Consider the following 19,392-nt stretch of genomic DNA (forward strand, 5'->3'; position numbering starts at 1 on the left):
AACATTGTAAATAAACCAGTATAAAAAATTTTGTGCAGAAGAGCAGATTTATATATGTCCCTTTTGTAAAGGTGGAGAGTTGGCAAAAGAGAAGAAGACATTCAACGAGATGGATTAACACAGTGACCGCAGCAATGGGCTCGAGCTGGTGAGGGTGGCACAGGACAGGGCAGGGGTCAGAGTCATTACTCAGGGGTCGCTATGAAGCATGGTTGACTCAGTGGCACCCAATAACAACATCAATATCTTAGATTGTTGTGATTTGTTAGTTAATGGTGGCAGGATTGCCTATTCTGAGGAAAATTGAGCAGGAAGAGGTCTATGTCCCATTTAGGAATCTTTTTTTTTTGTCCCTTTTGACGTGTCCCTGTTTAAACCTCTCTCCAAGTCTCAGCTGGAAGTTAACAGTGCAGAGTTGCTCTGATATGTCTGACAGTTGGGCTGCTGGTCCTTTCTCGTTTGGCACCCCTGTGGCTTCCACGTGCCCATCTCTCACTTTACCCTACACCCCCACCCTGCCCCAGGATCCCAGCGAGCTCCGAAGCTGCCTGCCGGAGCACCTGAGACTCTGACAGATGCATTGCTGCGTCTTTTAAGCCTGCTCCAAATCTAGAACATCCGCTACTTGAGAAGCTGCTGGAACCCAGAGTCAGGACTGTAAAGCACATCCGTTATCCCACTAATAGGGATTGTTGTCAACAGTCTTGATAAGTGGGAGGTGAGCATTTCTTTGAAGACTTCCTTCAATCTGGATTTGACTCCAGAGCCTGCTCATTCTGGTTGTGAACAAGTCATTCAGACGTCCCTGGGTGTTAATTTCTTTCTCCTTAATTAATATTCCCCTGGCTGTGAGCTGAGCGAAGGATGCTCTGAGTTGATTCCTCTGGGTTTGCACTTATTCTTGGACTTGCCGTCTCTCTTCCCCGAGGGGAATGAAGTCAGTTCTCTTAGAACTCAAGTGATCATTCCAGGAATGTACCTACCTGACGCTGCCACTGGCAGAGCCCAGGGTCTTGTGACCATCGTAAACCCGCCAAAGCATCTGCTCCGCCACATCACTGTCCTGGGGAACCAGGCCAGCGGTTTCTTCCTGGGGCTTCCTCAAACCAGCCTGCTGTAAACTAGATGTGCCAGCGGGGGAGGGGCCTGTGAGGTCACTGCTGGTGTTTATGAGGTGTTTCCTCTTCTTTTGTGACTGAACTGTTTCCCTTGGGGAGGGACGCTGTCTTAGACCAGACAGCACAGCATTTTTGTTGTTGTTGCTGCTGCTCCTCCTTTGATTGATACTGTCAGGTGAAGGGTTCCTGTGGCGGTGTCACGAATTGGGACTAGAAGGCAGAGACAGTTTTGTTTCAATAAGCCTGGTAGCACCAGCGCTGTCACATTCTTTGGCAACGTCAGAGTGTGTCACAGGTGGCCTCAAACTGAGGACATGTCAGCTAATGGCTTCAACAGGAGGGAAGAAGGACTGGGCGAAAGGGAGAGAGGAAAGGTTGCCGGTGCAGGTGGCCGAAGGAGAAGGCAGATGGGTCCTTAATCCCGCCTCATTCATTGCCTCACCTGCTCCTCACCACTCCTCGGTGATGGGGGAGCTCACAGCTCCGGAGCTGGCCCCGTGGACACCAAGCAGCGTTCTCAGGGTCACGTGCCTTACGGTAGGTGACAGACCTCCAAGCTCAGGTTTCACATCTAGAACTTTCTCACTTTGCGTGTTGGGGTTCTGGAAGAATGCAGAGCTGCTCACCTGGCAACCAGGTTTCAGCCTGATTGAGGCTCTGAGTCTATAACTGGGGCCGGAAGAGTTTCCCGCTCAGCACGGCCCTTCATCCATCGTTAAATGGGAGCGTTGTATTCCCTGACTGTGGCAGCCAAGACTTGACCAGCCTACGCCTGCTTTTTGTAAATAAAGTTTTATTTAAACACAGCTTGAATGGCAGCATTGGTCATTATAGCAAAGACCACAAGGGCCCAGGATACTGGTAAGTATTTCTTTTCTGGGCCTTCAGAGAGATGGTTTGCCGAATCCTTGGCAAGGTACTTTGAGGGACCTTCCAGAATCTCCTATTTTCTCTTGAGTGACTGTGCCATTTCATACCTGGACGCTGCATTGATAGTTCTTCCTGTTCATCCTCCTCTTCCTTTTTGTCTCCCTCGGGGATCCCTGCTGCGCACTGACACAGCTGCCACTGTCCCAGAGCAGAGGACGGTGACCCTGGATGTCGACGTCAACAACCGCACGGACCGGCTGGAGTGGTGCAGCTGCTATTACCACGGCAACTTCTCCCTGAACGCGGCCTTTGAGATCAAGCTCCACTGGATGGCGGTCACTGCTGCTGTGCTGTCTGAGATGGTGAGGGAGCTGGGCTTGGGGCCTGCCCCCCAGGGGTGTAGTGGGGGCTTAGGACAGATTCATGACACTTTTGGAGTTTCAGCTCCTACCACCTTTCAGGGAGCTCTAGTGGCCCAGTGGGTAACAGTTGTACTGCCAATTATGAGGTACACTGTTCAAATCCACCACCTGGTCTGTGGGAGAAAGATGGGCAGTCTCCTCTTGTGAGATTTGCAGCCTCTAGAAACCTGTCTGGAGGGTCAGTTATGAATTGATTCTGACTAGGCAACACATGACAACAACAACAACAGAAACAGTACCTTTCACTTTGATTCAAATAAGCATAGACATGTGAGTCTCAGTTTTGGCACTACCAGCATCTTTTGTTATGTCCTGTGAGTTGCCTGTGATTCATAACGACCCTATGTACAACAGCCCTAAACCCTACCCTGTCCTGAGCTAATCTTATTGTCTCTCACACACCTACTCCCATTATGCTAGTCACTGAATCAGTCCATTTTATTGAGGGTCTTTCTCTCTTGAACAAGGTCCCTCCACCCTCCCAAGCATGACATCTTTCTCCAAGGACTGATTCCTCCTTGCAACATGTCCAAAGTATGTCAGACAAAGCCTCACAATCTTTGCCTCCAAGGAGCAGTCTGGTTTAACTCTCTCCAGGACGAACCTGTTCATTTTCTTAGCAGTCCATGGTATATTCAGTACTCCTCTCCAGCACCACAGCTCAAAGGCATCAACTCTCCTTCTGTCATCCCTAGTCATTGTCCAGCTTTCTGATGCATAGCAAGTAACTGCAAAGACCATGGCCTGTACCAGGTGCACCTTAGTCTCCAGACTGATATTGTTGCCCTTTAGTACTTTGGAGAGGTCTCTAACAGCAGACTTTCCCAAAATAAAATATCCTTTTAATTTCCTGCCTGCTGATACCAACATGTTGATTGTGGAGCCAAGCAAACTAAAGCTGTTAACAATCTCAGTCTCTTTACCATCTATCATGATGCTGCCAATCGGCCTGGTGCTAAGAATCTTTGTTTTCTTGATAATGAGTTTCGATCCATATAGGAGGCTGCAGTCCTTGACCTTCTGCAGCAAGCGCTTCAGGGCCTCCTCAGTTTCAGCAAGCAGGGTTATGTCATCTGCATAATGCATATTGCTGATGAGTCTACCTCCAATCCTGGTGCCACATTTCTCCACATAGAGCCCAGCCTCCTGGGTGATCTGTTCTCCATATAGATTGAAAAGGTATGGAGATAGGACATGTCCCTGGCGTATACCCTTCCCAATTTTGAACCAGCATCTAGAGCTAGTTAATTCTCTCTTGGAAGTGGGGGTGTCCTGTGCAAGGTAAGATGTTGAGCAGCAACCTTGGCCTCCACCCACCAGCCTCCCCCTCCTCTAGTTGTCCTTCCTCCAGGTAAGGACAGTGGAGGGCAAGTACCACACGTTGGAAATCACTAGTCTAATGGTGGCTTGGTGGTAAGGAGTCATTCTGCCAACCTGAAGGTGAAAGATTTGAATCTACTAGCTGCTCTGCGGGAGAAAGATGGACAGTCTCCTGTGTGATTTACGGCCTCTGAAAACCTGCTAGAGGTCAGCTATGGGTCCGTTCTTACTTGATGGCACACAATAATGGTAAGGGATTGCACTGCAACCCTAAAGGCACACAGTTCAAATCTACCAGCCACTCTCTAGAAAGATGGGCAGTCTCCTCCTGTGCAATTTACAGCCTGAAAACTTGCTAGAAAACCTGTGAGTCAGTGCTGACTTGGGAGTATATAACACCGCTATTATGCTACTTGCATATAGACTGAGGCAGTTGTTTGAACAGAACAAGGGAACACTGTGGTTTGAAATCTATAAAGGTGAATGTCTCCATTGTATCCTTTGGCCATCCTCCATTTGCATGCACAGGACAGCCCTACAACAAAGAATTAATACTTCAAACAGTCACTAGTACCGTGCAGGCAGAGAAACCTGGTATTTTGGGTTTTTTAATTGTGATTTTAATGAAAGTTTATAAAGAACTTGGGTTTCCAGTTGTTCATTGGAGAGACCCTGTTTTAACTGGTCATCCTGCCTGCCCTTCCTCCTCCTAGACCATCTGGCCACTCATTACTCCTATAATAGGAAACCCTGCCCTCTCAACCCACAGTGCAATTAGCTAGAGAAGAAGTATTAACACGTTGCTGCAAATGATGGTAATACATAAGACGAGGGAGAAGAAAAATGTATTTCTAAGCATGGTCGTCAATTTAGAAGTGTTTGGTAACGTGGTAACTAGCCAGGATGGTACTATCTTTTTTAACCATCCTGTAGCTAAAATGTGGATCTTTTCATTCTGTCACACACTCCCCTTCATCCAAAAAAACCACCTTTCTCTCCATGGCCTCAGCTGAGATGCACGCCCTTCCAGTGTTGACCCAAGCACCCTCATCACGCAGCTGAGAGCAACTGGAAAATTCAGGAAAAATCCATTTCAAGCTCAGAGGCTGAAAGAATTGAACATAGTGTTGGCTAACTCACCTAGATTTTTGCCTGAGACTTGTAGGCTTAGTTTTGCCCCACATGTTGTAGTGTCCAGGGAAGAGATTTGTCTGGTCACTGTCGACTCAGGCTACAGGCTGCCTGCGCACGACATTGGCATCTTTGAGACACTCTCCCTCCAGAGAGAGTCCCATCAGGGTTGAATCCTTAAGTTCCACATCAAAAAGGTCCTGATGCTGTCCACTTAGCTGCTAGAGGACACCAGCTTTTCCAAACTAGCCCCCTGACCCAGTGGAATGGAATAGTCTCCCTGCAGGTCCCTGCAGACAGCCAAATCTCCAAAGGCCATGACCACAGCACACGGAGACATGTACATTACAGCATGGCAGTGAGAAAATAGAAACACTGCATGGTTCAAAATTGGGAAAGGTATACGCCAAGGATGTGTCCTATCTCCATACCTTTTCAATCTATATGCAGAACAGATAATCCAGGAAGCTGGGCTCTATGAGGAGAAATGCGGCATCAGGATTGGTGGAAGATCTATCACCAATCTGCGTTATGCAGAAGACAAAACCCTGCTTGCTGAAACTGAGGAGGACCTGAAGCGCTTGCTGCAGAAGGTCAAGGACTGCTGCCTTCAATATGGATTGAAACTCAATATCAAGAAAACGAAGATTCTCACCACTGGGCCAATTGGCAGCATCAGGATGGATGGTGAAGAGATTGAGATTGTTCACAGCTTTAGTTTGCTTGGCTCCACAGTCAACACTCTTGGCATCAGCAGCCAGGAAATTAAAAGATGTATTGCGAAGAGAAAGTCTGCTGTTAGAGACCTCTCCAAAGGACTGAAGAGCAGTGGTGTCACTCTGGAGACTAAGGTGCACCTGATAAAGGCCATGGTCTTTGCAATCACTTGGTATGCATCAGAGAGCTGGACAATGTCTAGGGAGGATAGAAGGAGAATTGATGTCTTTGAGCTGTGGTGCTGGAGAAGAGTATTGAATATACCATGGATGGCTAAGAAAATGGACAGGTTCGGCCGGGAGAGGGTTAAATTAGGCTGCTTCTTGGAGGCAAGGATTCTGAATCTTCGTCTGACATACTTTGGACATGTTGTAAGGAGGGCCCAGTCCTTGAAGAAAGACATCATGCTTGGGAGGGTGGAGGGATAGCGCAGGAGAGGAAGACCTTCTATGAGGTGGATTGATTCAGTGACTGAGGTAATGGGGGTAGGTGTGTTGGAGACAGACTGGCACAAAACAGAGCAGGATTTAGGGCTGTTGTACATAGGGTCACTATGAGTTGCTGGCAAATCGACAGCACATAACAACAACAACAGAGAAATTTAGGGAGCTCTGATGGCTTAGTGGCAAGAAGCTATGCTGCAATCCCAAAAGTTCAAATCCACCAACTGCTCCATGGGAGAAGGTTGGGCATTCTCCTGTTCATCTTAAAACCCACCAGAGGGTCGGGTATGGGTCAGTGCTCATTTTATGGTACACAACAACAACAGAGACATTTAGCCAATTTTTCTCAGTAGTTGTTTTCTTAAAAAACAAAACAAAACACCCCACAATTGTTTTACATCTGTTTGTTGGAGTGCTGCTAATCCCCTTTTAGGAAACCTCTTTTGTTGTTGGTAGGTGCCATCAGGCAGTCAGCAACAACTCACTGTGACACTGTGACACCATCCTCACGACCCTGCACCATGCTCACCATCGCTGATGTGCTTGAGCCCACTGTTACAGTCAAACGGTGTCAGTCCATCTGGTTAGGGGTCTTCTTCCCTGTATCTGACCCTCTACCTTTCCTGGCATGATGTCCTTTTCCAAGGTCTGGGCTCTCCTGACAACACACCCCACATTCGAAAGGTGATGTTTCACCATCTGGCTTTGAGGCAGCTCTCTGGTTGCACTTCCTCCGAGAGATCCTTGTTTGGTCTCTCACAGTCCTTTGCACATTCAGCACTCTTCTCCAGCACAGCTCAAAAGATGCTGATTCTTCCTCTGCCATCCTTACTCATTGTCTGACTTTCATATCCATAGTGTGGTTATTGTTTGCAGGGAATTTCCAAATTTATTAAATGTTTGATTTTATTGGGGTGCGTGTTCACATGAAATGCAAACGCTTTCAGGGCAGGTGTGGTGTTGGGCAAACAGTGTTGTTATGAGACCTCCAGGAGAGATGTTAAGAGTTGTTGTTGTGTGAATTTGTGGTACTAGTTAAGAAGCCCTGGCTCCCAGCATGTCAAATACCAAAATAAGGGAAGAATTCAGACAGCAGGGCCAAGAGGACTAGAGACAATGTCCTATATTGCCGCCATTAGTTGTAATGTCTTGTTGAGTCAGGACCACCTCATAGCTGATACTCTAGCAGGTTTTTCAGAGGCTGTAAATCGCATGGGAGGGACTGCCCATCCTTCTCCTGAGGATATTTGGAGTAGTACTTCTCAATTTTTAAGATAGACTTATTTACATCAAAGTACAGCCCAAACAGTATTTTTAAGAAAAATTGTGTCTAATGTGAATTTTAATTGTAAGCTGGATCCACATGGGTTAGTTAGCTTTTTTAAAAAAAATATGCCTATGTTTTATAGTTTATAAAAAATATCATTAAAAAAAATATCATTACCTAGAAAACTTCAGGGCTCCCTAAAAAAATATTATCAATGAAGAGGTTTCTTTTTATGGCACCATTAACTTATTTTCTCCAGAGAAGGACTACAAGTCTTCCCCCCCCCATCATTTTTTTTTATTGTGATTTTAACGAAAGTTTACAGAAAATTGTAATCCTTCTCTGAAGATTTGAGACTTAAGGTGTAAGAATATTTTCTTTGTGTAGGATAAAACACAAACAGTAAAATATGTTTACCTAACAAAAAAGAAATTAATATTGCAACTCATAAAGCAGCTTACTTTCTTGATCTTCAGGGTGAATATACTAGACAGCAGCTTTTGGCCCCTCTGGCCAGGCTTTTACTGTTTCTAGCCCACGGCTGCCCAGACGTCTTGTCCTCTCTGTTACGTTCCCCACAGGCAGCCTGAGCGAGTTGTTCTTCTGGATGAGACTCTGGACTTAACTAGTTTTACTTTTATGAAAGACAAAATAGAAGAATTGACTTTATAGTGACTGTTCTTTCTCCAACATTCTGGAGATCGAGTAAGGATGTTTAGGAGCCAGAACTAACTTTTCCCACACCTGCCTATTCCAGAAGAAAAACACCGGGGAGAAGTTGTGTGCTTACTACGCAGATTTTTGTGTATTTGTTGGGTGTGTTCACACTGTGCCTCCTCCTGTCCTGGAGCCAATGAACGTTAATAAACACACCCATGAGAACACTCTCTGCCATTCTCACAGGCTCCCTCTATGGAAAGCTGTTTCTCTTATCTGGAAGAATGTGAAGGTGACGCTATTTTGTTGGGTGTTTTTGTTTTCTTCTCTCTTTTCTCCCTGACTTCCCACCAGGTCCAAGGCTGGCATCGAAAAGCTACCTCTTGCGGCTTTCTGTTGGTCCCGGTTTTGGAAGGTCCCTTTGCGCTGCCCAGCTACCTGTACGGCGATCCGCTTCGCGCCCAGCTCTTCATCCCTCTCAACATGAGCTGCTTGCTGAAGGAGGGCAGTGAGCACCTGTTTGACAGTAAGAGACACTCCCCTTCTGTCTGTCTCTGTGAGTGGGGACCTCACCAGTCTCCCTCCCAAGGACACCTCCTCTCTGGATATCCCATCCGCTCAGACCAGTGCCAAGGGAGAGCCTTTGATCAAGCACAAAATTGACTTGGGATTTTCATGCTGGCTCTCCTCTACCTGGGTAGCCCCGGACAAGTTACTTACTGGCTGAGTTCTGAGCTCCTCACTTCTATCTGCTAATGAGTGAGCCCTGGTGGTGTGGTGTGTAATGTGTCAGGTACCGAAAGGTCAGCGGTTTGAATCCACCAGCTGCTTCCTCAGGAGAGAGATGGACAGGCTCCTCCTGTGATGATTGACAGCCTCAGAAACAGGACGGAGAGTCACTGCGAGGCTGACTCGCCTCCCCGGCAGTGGGTAGGGTGGGTTAGCTTCCAAAGGGTGTCAGGGAGCTGCCCGCCAGCCTCAGGAAGAACTTCGTAAACCTAGAACAGGATGCTGGCCACAAGAGCCCGTGTGCATTGTGACGAGTGGCACACTCCTTTCGGGGTTAACGCCTGACTGGTCAAGGCTGCAGGAATCTGAATCCCCAGCAAGCTCGGAGGTGCTGTTGCATAGAACAAGGATAGTGGGGTGGGGAGACCGAGAGCAGAAGAGGAAAGTGTCTTGTTGTACAGAGCTGTGACATGTTGGCATCCAGAACATTGCACAGAGCACATGTCCTGCATCTCAGGGAAAGGACAGCAGAGCCAGAGGCAGCTCCCCAGAGACAGCGGAACCGGGGTCAGAGCTCTTGCTACAGGGATGTCAGTAAGAAGGGTTTATGAGGTTACCCACCCGCAGTGTGAGCCCTGCGCACCCAGACTCAGAGGGCAAGAGCAGACACATCAAGGGGAGGATCTTCCTTCACACCGTCAGCACGTCACACCGCACACCGTGCCGTATTGCCAAGGCTCATCGCAGGGAGCATATAAATAGCTCCTTCTGAGCACTCGAGCCCACGGATGATCGTTTTTATTATTGCTGCTGGTCTGTCAGAAGCCCTTTAGTTTTTCAGCTACAGAGATGATTAACAGGAGAGATATAACTTGTTATGAGGGAGACTCTTTGTTCCTACATCCTTTCTCAGCTCCTGTGTCTGTGTCATGGTCAGCAGCAGAGGCCCCGCCCACATGGGGAGGATGTGTCACCAGGTGACATGGCCACGTTAAGGGTCCCTGGGCTCTTCCTATGACTAGCCGCCTTCTGGTGCAAACAGTTTTTACTCCAAAGGCCCTTTGGAATATGCCCTTTGTTACAATTTGGAGGACATTTTTGTACAGATGCAGTGTTCTGAGTGACCGCTGGTTGAGCGCCACAGAGACGCTGGGGTCCACAGACGCCATAGTACTTTACTCTTCACAAAGAGATCTTTACACACATAACACGCACACAGTTATTGCATGTGCATACTTATTTAACCTCACAGTGGCTGGGCGAGACCACAGTATCTGACCATCCATCTGGAGCCAGGCAGCACCTGGTACTGTTGTTTTCAAATGTTGAGGGGACAGAAAGATGCTCGCCCCCCTCTTCCTGGAGATTCCTAGGGGAGATTCTGCCTTCGCTATAACCTCACAGGATTGCTCACCAGGGCATTGAGGACATCTTTGATGGTTCTCCCTCCCAGTTGTAACCCAGTCTGCAGGACTAGCAGCCTCTCTTGGTTGCCATGGTTACAGCTGAACAAGGATTCAAATCTGAAATCAATTTTCTGGCTTCTGTACTGCTTCTGTTCCTGTTCCCTCCTCTTTCTGTGATAGTAAATATCAAATTTTAAAAATTGTACCAGAATATGCTATGTACATTTTTTTTCCCTACCAAAACTAAAGCCACTTCTCTTTGGAATTTCCCCTCCCCCTTAAAAAAGGGACCCTTAAAATCTTTCCTTGAAAGAAAATTCCAGATATAGACAGAGTAGCAAAGTCACCTCTGGTACCACTGATCCTTGGGATATGTTGAGAACCTGGCCCTCTGCCCCTTCTTCCCAGGGGCAGCTCTGGGGTCATTGACTGGTTCCTCTTACCTCCTCACTCACTGAGCAGGGGGAGGAGGTTGCAGCATTGAAATGAGGGTGCAGGGAGGGCAGAGGGGACTCATCTTCTCCATTCCCCTCCCCAAATGATCACCTTTCAGAAAGTCACTTTCATAACTGCTTCAGGGCCCCATCTCTAAAAAGGGACTTGTAATAATGCTTTTCCTTGGAGGGAAATGGAAGGTTGGAAATGTAAAAAACAAAAACAAAAACAAACCACACAACAGTGGTTGATTTGCGTTTTGTTTGTTTTCCTTCTCTTCAGAAACAGATATTATGTGTTTTAGGTTTCATCTTCTGCAAAGTTTGTACTTGAATAGCCTGCTCCTTTCGGTTTCTGGTGTAGTTAATATAGTAGATTTCTGATGCTCACTGATTTCTGGTACAGAGGGGCTTGCTGAGGACGTGCACGTCCTGTTGCTCTTTAATACAATTTAGGGAGAGGGACTGTGCGAGCACCCAGCTGTCACTCCTTTTGACCCTTGAGAAGAAAGCCAGCTTTCCTGAGAACAGGTTGTGTGGAAAACCAGAACTCAGGCTCAGGAGGGCTAAGTACCACAGGCAGTGAAGGGCCTGCAGGAGCAGACCCAGGGAGAGCCACAAACTTCGTCACCACAGCTCAGCATTCATGCTTCTTTCTTGTAGGCTTTGAACCAGAGACGTACTGGGACCGGATGCACCTTTTCCAGGAATCCATTGCACACAGGTTTGTCCCTTGGCAAAAGGAGATAGTGAGAAGGGGTATGAGGAGCAGTGATAACATAACATGGGGAAGGCTGAGTCTTTCTTTTACCTGCTTTGTAAAGGGGACCTGTCCCCATCAGTAATACCCATAGTACCAAACAAATAGCTACATGGTCAGGCATGCCATTCCCATGCTCCTCTGTTTCTGTGAATCGTCATTTGGTCCACTGTTTGTTGCAAATTGACTCACAGACTCTCCTCACAATTGTGGGGTTTATTAGGGAAATAGATTGTGGGGTGGGAGAGACAAAGGATATCACATAGTGAAAATCCAGGATAGTGAACCAGGGTTAGTCTGACACCAGGCCAGATTAACACCAAGACATAATTCCTCAGTTAGTTCAGACAGCCTCTTAGTCAACAAGTCAAAGTCTAGGTTCAGTTCAGCAGCACAAATAGAGCTCTGGTTTCCTCAGTTGTCCAGCAAGCGTTGTCTCATAGCAGTCACAAGTTAGCTCTTTCATTCAAACCTTTAACTTTGGTTCCATATCCAAGGTTCTATCAGGCTACACCTTGCCACAGTCTTTAACAGCAAAACACAAGTCTTCAGTTAGTAAAAGTCCAGTTTCAGTTCAGCAGCACAAATGTACCTCTGATTTCTTCAGTCATCCAAACTTTATCTCAAAGCAGTTACAGGTCAGCTTTTCATTCAATCATCCAGCAAGCAAAACCATTAACTGTAACTCCATCTCCAGCATTCCTCTGGTTACACCTCACCATTGTCTCTTCACAGCAGTGCCACATCTCTTCACCCTCTATTCACTACCATCTTTCGCAGTGTGGAAGCACTCTCTTTATATTGGTTCCACAGCTATTGATGATTTGCAAGACCATGTGTCCTCAGTTAAGGTAGCTGGAGACCATGCCCCCAATTGGGGCAAATGCAATAGATAGAAAAGCCAATTTTCAAGTTTTCTGAGACCACAGAAGGTATCAGTGCTTAACCTTGAACAGCAATTGCCAACAAAAAAACCTAGTTTGCTTCAGTTCTGGGAAAGGCATGTAACTATTTCAGTGACAGCAAGTTGGCCACTTCGCTGACAGAACTCAGCTTTAGTTTTGAAGATAGGCATCATTGCTCTGGTCCTGTAGCAGTTGCTTTTGTCAGACCTCATTGCCTTCTTCTAGTTAAAGGAATCCATACAGCTCTCTTCTTAGCTTCTCATGGTAACCAGGGATGACATAAAAGGAAAAATTGTAGAGTTTGTCAAGGGACCTGTTACATGTGTTGAAAAGATTAAAACTATACATGGATCAATACATGTTTATTGTTAGGTGCTGTTGAGTCTACTAGGACCCTGGGAACAGCATATTGAAACTTTGCCCTACTCAGCACCATCTTCATGGTCTCTGCCACACTTGATCTCGTTTACTGAGAAGCTAATATATATGCCAGGGAGGGCCTTTCCTGTGTTTAGCTAACATATCACTAATTCACTTTCCTATGACTAATCCACATTAATCATGATGAAAACAAAACCTCCCTTTCCTGCTTCAGTAATCCTCTAGTCATATTTTCTTTAGCAAAGTTGCCTTCCTTTATTCAAACAGCTCCAGCCATCACCACTCCTACGTACTACAGTCACAGGAGGAGAGGGGCGCACTCTTGAGTCTCCCTCTCTGAGTCTGGCCCCAGCTTGCCTCTCCTCCCCACTTTATGCTTTTATTTTCGGCCTTGTTCAGAAACAACAAAAGCTTGTGAAATGAATGCAAAGACAACTCATCAATCTCATCCAGCAAGAAGGAATTTTGTTGTGGGTTTTTTTTTTTAAAAAAAAATATATTTTATTTGAATGAAAATTTACAAATCACATTTTTTATACAATCATTCATAAGTGTTAATTACCCACTATTGATGCTATTAACTTATTAAAATATATAAGTAAACCCTCACTGTATATTGATTGCTAGGCCCTGAAGCCAAAGGCATTCTGGGTCTTTTTTCTTCCTCACACCTTCCCCACCCATCCCTGGTACCCATAAAAGAATGGCTTTTTTCCTTAGCTTTTTATAATAGTAAACTTAGAGAATATTTGCCCTTCTGTTACTGAGCTACTTCATTCACCATAATATCCTGTAGATTTATCCACATTTGAGGCGTTTCACTTGTCATTTACTCTTTAATGTTGCACAGTGAATCATTGTGTGTGTGTACCACTGTTTATCCATTCATTCATTGACACTCACTGAGGTTGTCTCCATCTCTTTGCTATCGCAAGAGATTATTGTCAAAATAATCCTACAGTGAATACAGATGTACATGTATTCATGTCCCTGTTTTCATTTCTTTAAGACTTATACTTTTATTAGTAGGATTGCTGGATCAAATAGTATTTCTTTTTCCAACTTTTGAAGGAAGTGTCATATTGTTTTCCACAGTGCTTGCACCATTTTACAGTCCCATTAGCGTGTATGAGAGTTGTCTACAAGCAATGTATGAGAGTTGCTATCTCCATACCTTCACCAGCCTTTGTTGTTTTATGTCTTACTGAGATTAGCTGTTGTTTGTTGTGTGAGATGCTGTCTTAATTTCATTTTTCTGATTGCCAGTGGATTACATTTCAACATCAAAATAAAAATCCTTGTCACTGGGCCAATAGGCAACATCATGATAAATGGAGAAGAGACTGAAGTTGTCAACAAATTTCATCTTACATGGATACACAGTCAACACCCTTGGTACCAACCATCAAGAAATCAAAAGATGAGCTACATGGGGAAAAATCTGCTGTAAAGCACCTTTCCAAAGTGCTGTCAGTTTAAAGACAGATGCACCTGATCCAAGCAAGAGTCTTCTTTTATTTGTTATGCGTCTGAAAGTTGGACAGTGAATAAGGATGATAGAAGAATTGATGCCTTTGAGTTGCAGTGTTGGAAAAGCCCGTGGACTAACAAAAAGAACAAAGAGCTTTGTCTTGGTGAAAGTTTAACAGTGGTGATCCTTAAAGGCAAGGATGGTGAAACTTCATCTCATGTACTTTGGGCCATGTTAGGAGAGGCCATTGCTTGGAAAAAGACATAATGCTTGGAAAAGAGGAGGGTCAGCGACGTAAAGAAAAATGCTCAACAAGATGGAATGACCCAGTGACTTAACAGTGGGCTGGAACACATCAGAGATGATGAGGACGGCACAGGATAGGACATGGTTCAGATCCATTGTCCATAGGGTCTCTAAGAGTCATGCTTAATGACACCTAAAACCAACAGTGAGCAGTTCTTCATGTGATTGTTGGCTATCTGGATGTGTTTCGTTGGGGATGTGTCTTTTCATGTTTTCAGGAGACAGTATTATTACAAATTACTCCAACTGACTGATCGGTTTAAGAGCAGGTCTTAAACTGTTTGCCTTGAGTATCACTGGGCAATCATCGAACTGCTGCTGACTAGTCACTCAAGATGCCATTGTCAAATCTGCTTTTTTTCTTCTTCATAGAATCTTCCTTGTAATTCTATAGTCCTGTTTCTAGTGAAGTCTTCCTCTTAACCACTGCCATTTCTTCCCCTTCAGCCTAGCCTTAGTTTTCCTTGCATATTTTTGACCTGGTTCCCATTCGTAACTGTGATGCTCTTGATGGTGTGTCTTTTTCACTTAATACCTTCCCATCTTCTTACCTGTACTCTCCCACCTTTCTCATTTCTCCTCTCCTCCACTTTCATCTACCCCTTCTTCCATGTCTGACCCCTTTCCTCCTCTACACTGAATCCTTCCACTTCCACAGCTGCTCCTCCACCTTCATCACAGCATTTGAGAGATTGCTGTGTGCCCATCCCAGAGACCAGAGCTCCCACTGTTCCTGGGATCCTGCCTTACATTCCCCCCAAGTGGACAGTGAGGGGTCAGATTGTTCCAAGGAGGAAGAGAAGCCAGAGCATTTCTTTACTGACCATGCCTGGCCAAGCAGAGTGAAAAATTAACCTTGGTTAGAGAGGGGAGAGAAGCCACACCCAGAGCCCTGTCTGCGTGCTGCCGAGAGAACCTGCGCTGGATGGTGGGGCTTGTGGCACACACGGGTCAGTCCGTCTAGTCCGCGTAAGCAGCTTCATGGGATTCGAGACCAAGTCCCGGGGTAGATGGACAGCTTGTGTGGGGGTGGGGTCCAGCCCCTCCCCCAGGCTTCCCACCTTCAGCTCTGCCTTTCATCTCCTTATTATCTGGCCCTTCAACCCAGAGGGCAGCAGCCACATCCGCCTCTCTCACACTTAGCAGGTGGCACTGTCACAAACGAGCTTGATAGAAATGGAAAAGCCAGGAATAGAACATGTCATCGATGAAAAATGGCTTCTCTGGCCCATTTCTAGACCACTGCCAGACAGAGAGTCCCCGGCTGGTGTTTTCTTCACACTGAGGAGAAAGGATGCTGCATAAGCTGCACCAGCCCGCTTCAGTTCAGACCCTTCCCCGAGAGCCCACTGTGTGCTTAGCAGGGGAGAACAGTGACGGAAGGGAGAGCGGGGCTGGGGTGAGCCAAGCTAGGGTTCCTTCCCCCAAGGAGCTGACTGCATGGGGTGCATGGGTCAGGGTGCAGCCAGTCAGGAAGCAGAGCGGGGTTCTAGATAGGACGAGGACTGTGCGCACAGTGGGACCATCTGGTGGGAGAGCTCGGCAGAGATGAGCACTGAGTGAGGGTCTTTTTCACTGTGGTGGTGGTGACAGGCCGAGGAAGTGAGAGGAGGCCAGTGGGAGGAAGAGTGGTGAGCAGGGTTGACAGGGAGAGTGGGAGAGGGTGACAACAAAATTAAGCCGCTTAAGTTCCATTTGTGGCAAGGCTCTGCACTGCCATCCCAGTGGCATGCGGTTCGAGGCCACCAGCTGCTCCATGGGAGAAGGATGGGCAGTCTCCTCCCATGCGATTAACTGCCTCTGAAAACCCACTGGAGAGTCAGCTATGGGTCAGTTCCAACTTGACGGTACACAACAACAACAACAACAACAAGTTTCATCTGGAAGGAGATGTTCCAGCTCTACCTCCAGGTGCCAGGGAGCCTTATTAACCACACTCTCCCCATTTTCCCCCCACTTCCCAAAGAGGCCTTAACCTAGGTATCTATCTTCCTGTCCTTCCTTCAGGTTTGGCTTTGTACAAGATAAATATTCTGCCTCTGCATTTAACTTTCCTGCTGAGAACAAGCCTCAGTACATCCACGTCACAGGTGAGGAGCTGTGGGCCAGGGAGGCGGAGGGTGGCCGCAGAAGCGGAAGCGCGAGGCCTGGGGGCCTGGCCCCGGCCCCTTGTCCGGAGCCTGTGGGAGTGGAACTGGGCACCTTGCCCGGGACTGCGACTCAGTTCCTCCTCTGTCTTTGCAGGAACCGTCTTTCTGCAGCTGCCCTACTCCAAGCGTAAGTTCTCGGGGCAGCCCCGACGGCGGCGGAACTCCACCAGCTCCTCCAGCCAGAACATGTTCTGTGAGGAGCGGGTGGGCTACAACTGGGCCTACAACACCATGCTGACCAAGACGTGGCGCTCCAGCGCCACCGGGGATGAGAAGTTCGCTGACCGGCTGCTGAAGGACTTCACGGACTTCTGTGTCAACAGAGACAACCGGCTGGTGATGTTCTGGACCAGCTGCTTAGAGAAGATGCACGCCAGTGCCCCCTGAAGGGGGCTGTGCGGGGGCCTGGAGCTGGGGGACCAGGGTGAGCCCTCACCCCAGACCCAGGCTGAGGGGTCCAGTTCTGCTATTTGTACTAAGTAGGATCCATTCTGGCTCTGGGCGTCAGATGTCAGTTAGCCACTGTTGGGAAGTGGGGGCCACTGCTGCTTTTTGTGTGTCATCTCCCCACCCCGACCCTGAGGAGAGAGACTCTGGAAGCAGCTGCTACCGCTGCTCCCACCCAGATCCTGTCAGCGTGCACTGAGAGCAGGTGGGAAGCACAGATTGTCTCGGGGAAGACGTCACAGCTGGGAGGGGACAACACCCACCACGAGTGCCCTCAGAGAGGGCCAGCTCCTGGGCGCGCCCCTCGCCCCCCACCACTGTGGGATGCTGGGAGCAGGATCGGCCGCTGCCTCCTGCCTGTAAGATAAATTTGTGAAATAGTGTACCATAGGCTCACACCAACTGTACATACCTGTAAATAGCAAACGGAATAAAGCTCTCCACTCATCACCTCTGTCTTCTTCCGCAGCCTGATTCCGTGACCACATCCTGATAAGTATTGCAGAAATAGCTTCAGGCAGTTGTTGTGTACCATAGTCAGAACTGACCTGTAGCTGCCCCTCAGCAGGTTTTCAGAGGCAGTTAATCGCATGGGAGAAGAATGCCCATCCTTCTTCCAAGGAGCAGTCAGTGGCCTCGAACCATGTGCCTTCTGGATTGCCCTGCAGTTTCTTGCCGCTAGACCACCACAGCTCCCTGCAGGTGGTATAGGGTGCTTTGAAATGTACTAACTGGAGGTCCACCTTATTGAAACGTTCCCGAGAACTTCCTAAAAGAGTTTCCTCACTGGCTTTGGAGCAAGGGGGAAAAAAACTTTTGCTTAGGACCGGGCAGCAGAAGTGTAAATGAGGTAAGTGCAGACTTGTGCTGTCTGCGGCAAACCTTGCTCCGAGTCAGGGCTTTCTGAGAGTAGCAGGGGATGGATGCCCCTGCAACTCAGTCCCAGCACTGAGCAGGAGAAAGCCCAGCCCATTGCTCGGCCCCTGGCTGGCCCCATGCTGGTGGAGTCCAGCCAGAAAGCCTGCCAGTTACTGCTACCTCTTTCCTCTCCATCTCCCCGATTGAATAAATCACCAGCCCCCAGCACTTCTGTTCCTCAACAGCTTTGAGGTCCACCCACCCCCTTCCAGGCTCTCAGCTGCCTCGTGGTCCAGCCCTCCACTGACCGGGAGCACGTCCAAGTGCTGTCATTTCTTTCAGGCCAGACAGCAGGCAGAACCTTCCTAAAACCCAACCTGGTCGTGGTGATTGGCTCTCCTGTCAGCTCCAACTCTTGAGGACCTTATGTACCAGAGAAAAACAGTGCCTGTTCCTGCACTGTCTTCATTCTGACTCTGCCCGTCACTTACTTAGACCTCTCTTCCATCTGAGAGCTGGACAAGGAATAAGGATGACAGGAAAAGAATTGACCCCTTTGAGCTGTGGTGTTGGAGAAGAGCACTGAACATCTCATGGACGGCCAGCAGAACAAACAGGTAAGTCTTGGAGAGGGTGCAGCCAGAGTGCTCTTTGGAGGCAAGAATGATGAGGCATGTTGCTAGGAGGGGCAATTCTTTGGAGAAGGGCATGATGCTGGAAAGGGTGAAGGGTCGGCAAAGGAGAGGAAGACCCTCAACCAGGTGGATTGACACGGTGACTGCTGCAATGGGCTCTTGTGTGTCAGGAAGTGTGAGGATGGCGCAGGACAGAACAGGGTTCAGATATTTTGTTCATAGGGTTGCTATGAGTTGTACTTGACTACACTTAACAACAACGTAACAACCTTAGGCACAGCCCGTGTGGCTGTGTGTGACCTGGTCACGCACAGCCCGTGTGACTGTGTGTGACCTGGTCACAGGCTGTTTTTTTCTAGCCATCCTTGAACCATTCGGCCTTCCCTAGCTCAGATCCTTTGCACATTCTGTTCCACTGGCAGGAACACCCTTCCTTCCTCACCCACTGGCTCCGTATCTCCTCTTCACCATCTTTTGGCTCTTAGCTGCCCCTTCTTCAGAGAAGGGCCATAGATACCTAATAGTTTCTCGCAGAGCCCCTCTGTTTCTCTGGCATTCATACCTTATCTGTCCTGTTCATTTATGTTGTCCTTTGACAGTAGAGTAATAGTAGATGATGGAGGGTTCGTTATTGGCTGAAGGCATGGAGTGAATGAAGGGACTCTGAGCTCAAGGCTATGCTTTGACTAGTGCATCTGAGTGTCCACCCACTAGCTGGGGATCCCAAGTGTCTTATCCATAAAGCATAGCTGTTGCTGCTGCTTGTAGAGATTTAAGACAATGAGAATGTTCATATGTTTATTCCTGGCATGGAATCCAGGCCCTTGATCAAAATCCATTTGCTTTTTCCTTTTTCTCCTCCCTTCTACAGCTCACTGCTCCTCTCTGAGTGTCAGCGTCCTCTTCTGTAAAATTGGAAGCTCTCCCTGTGGTGATTGAAGGTCAAAAGAGAGATGGAGTGGAAA

General features: G+C 47.6%; 1 protein-coding gene across 5 annotated transcripts in view; it reads left to right on the forward strand.

The window, feature by feature from the left end:
- DEPDC5 (DEP domain containing 5) overlaps positions 1-16,948 on the forward strand; it is a 170,875-nt gene extending 153,927 nt beyond the window's left edge. For 4 of the 5 annotated variants that reach the window (XM_006894814.1, XM_006894811.1, XM_006894812.1 and 1 more), the window contains 5 exons: positions 2,181-2,350; positions 8,300-8,471; positions 11,178-11,238; positions 16,345-16,427; positions 16,582-16,948. In XM_006894814.1, the coding sequence (XP_006894876.1) occupies positions 2,181-2,350; positions 8,300-8,471; positions 11,178-11,238; positions 16,345-16,427; positions 16,582-16,874 (779 nt within the window). In that variant the 3' untranslated portion in view covers positions 16,875-16,948. The remainder of the gene's footprint in view (positions 1-2,180; positions 2,351-8,299; positions 8,472-11,177; positions 11,239-16,344; positions 16,428-16,581) is intronic. The other variant, XM_006894815.1, reaches the window with a different exon arrangement.
- The last annotated feature ends 2,444 nt before the right edge of the window (positions 16,949-19,392 follow it).

The sequence above is a fragment of the Elephantulus edwardii genome, unplaced genomic scaffold (assembly GCF_000299155.1).
Source record: "Elephantulus edwardii isolate Elephantulus edwardi_28Jun2011 unplaced genomic scaffold, EleEdw1.0 scaffold00151, whole genome shotgun sequence".
Taxonomy (NCBI): Eukaryota; Metazoa; Chordata; class Mammalia; order Macroscelidea; family Macroscelididae; genus Elephantulus; species Elephantulus edwardii.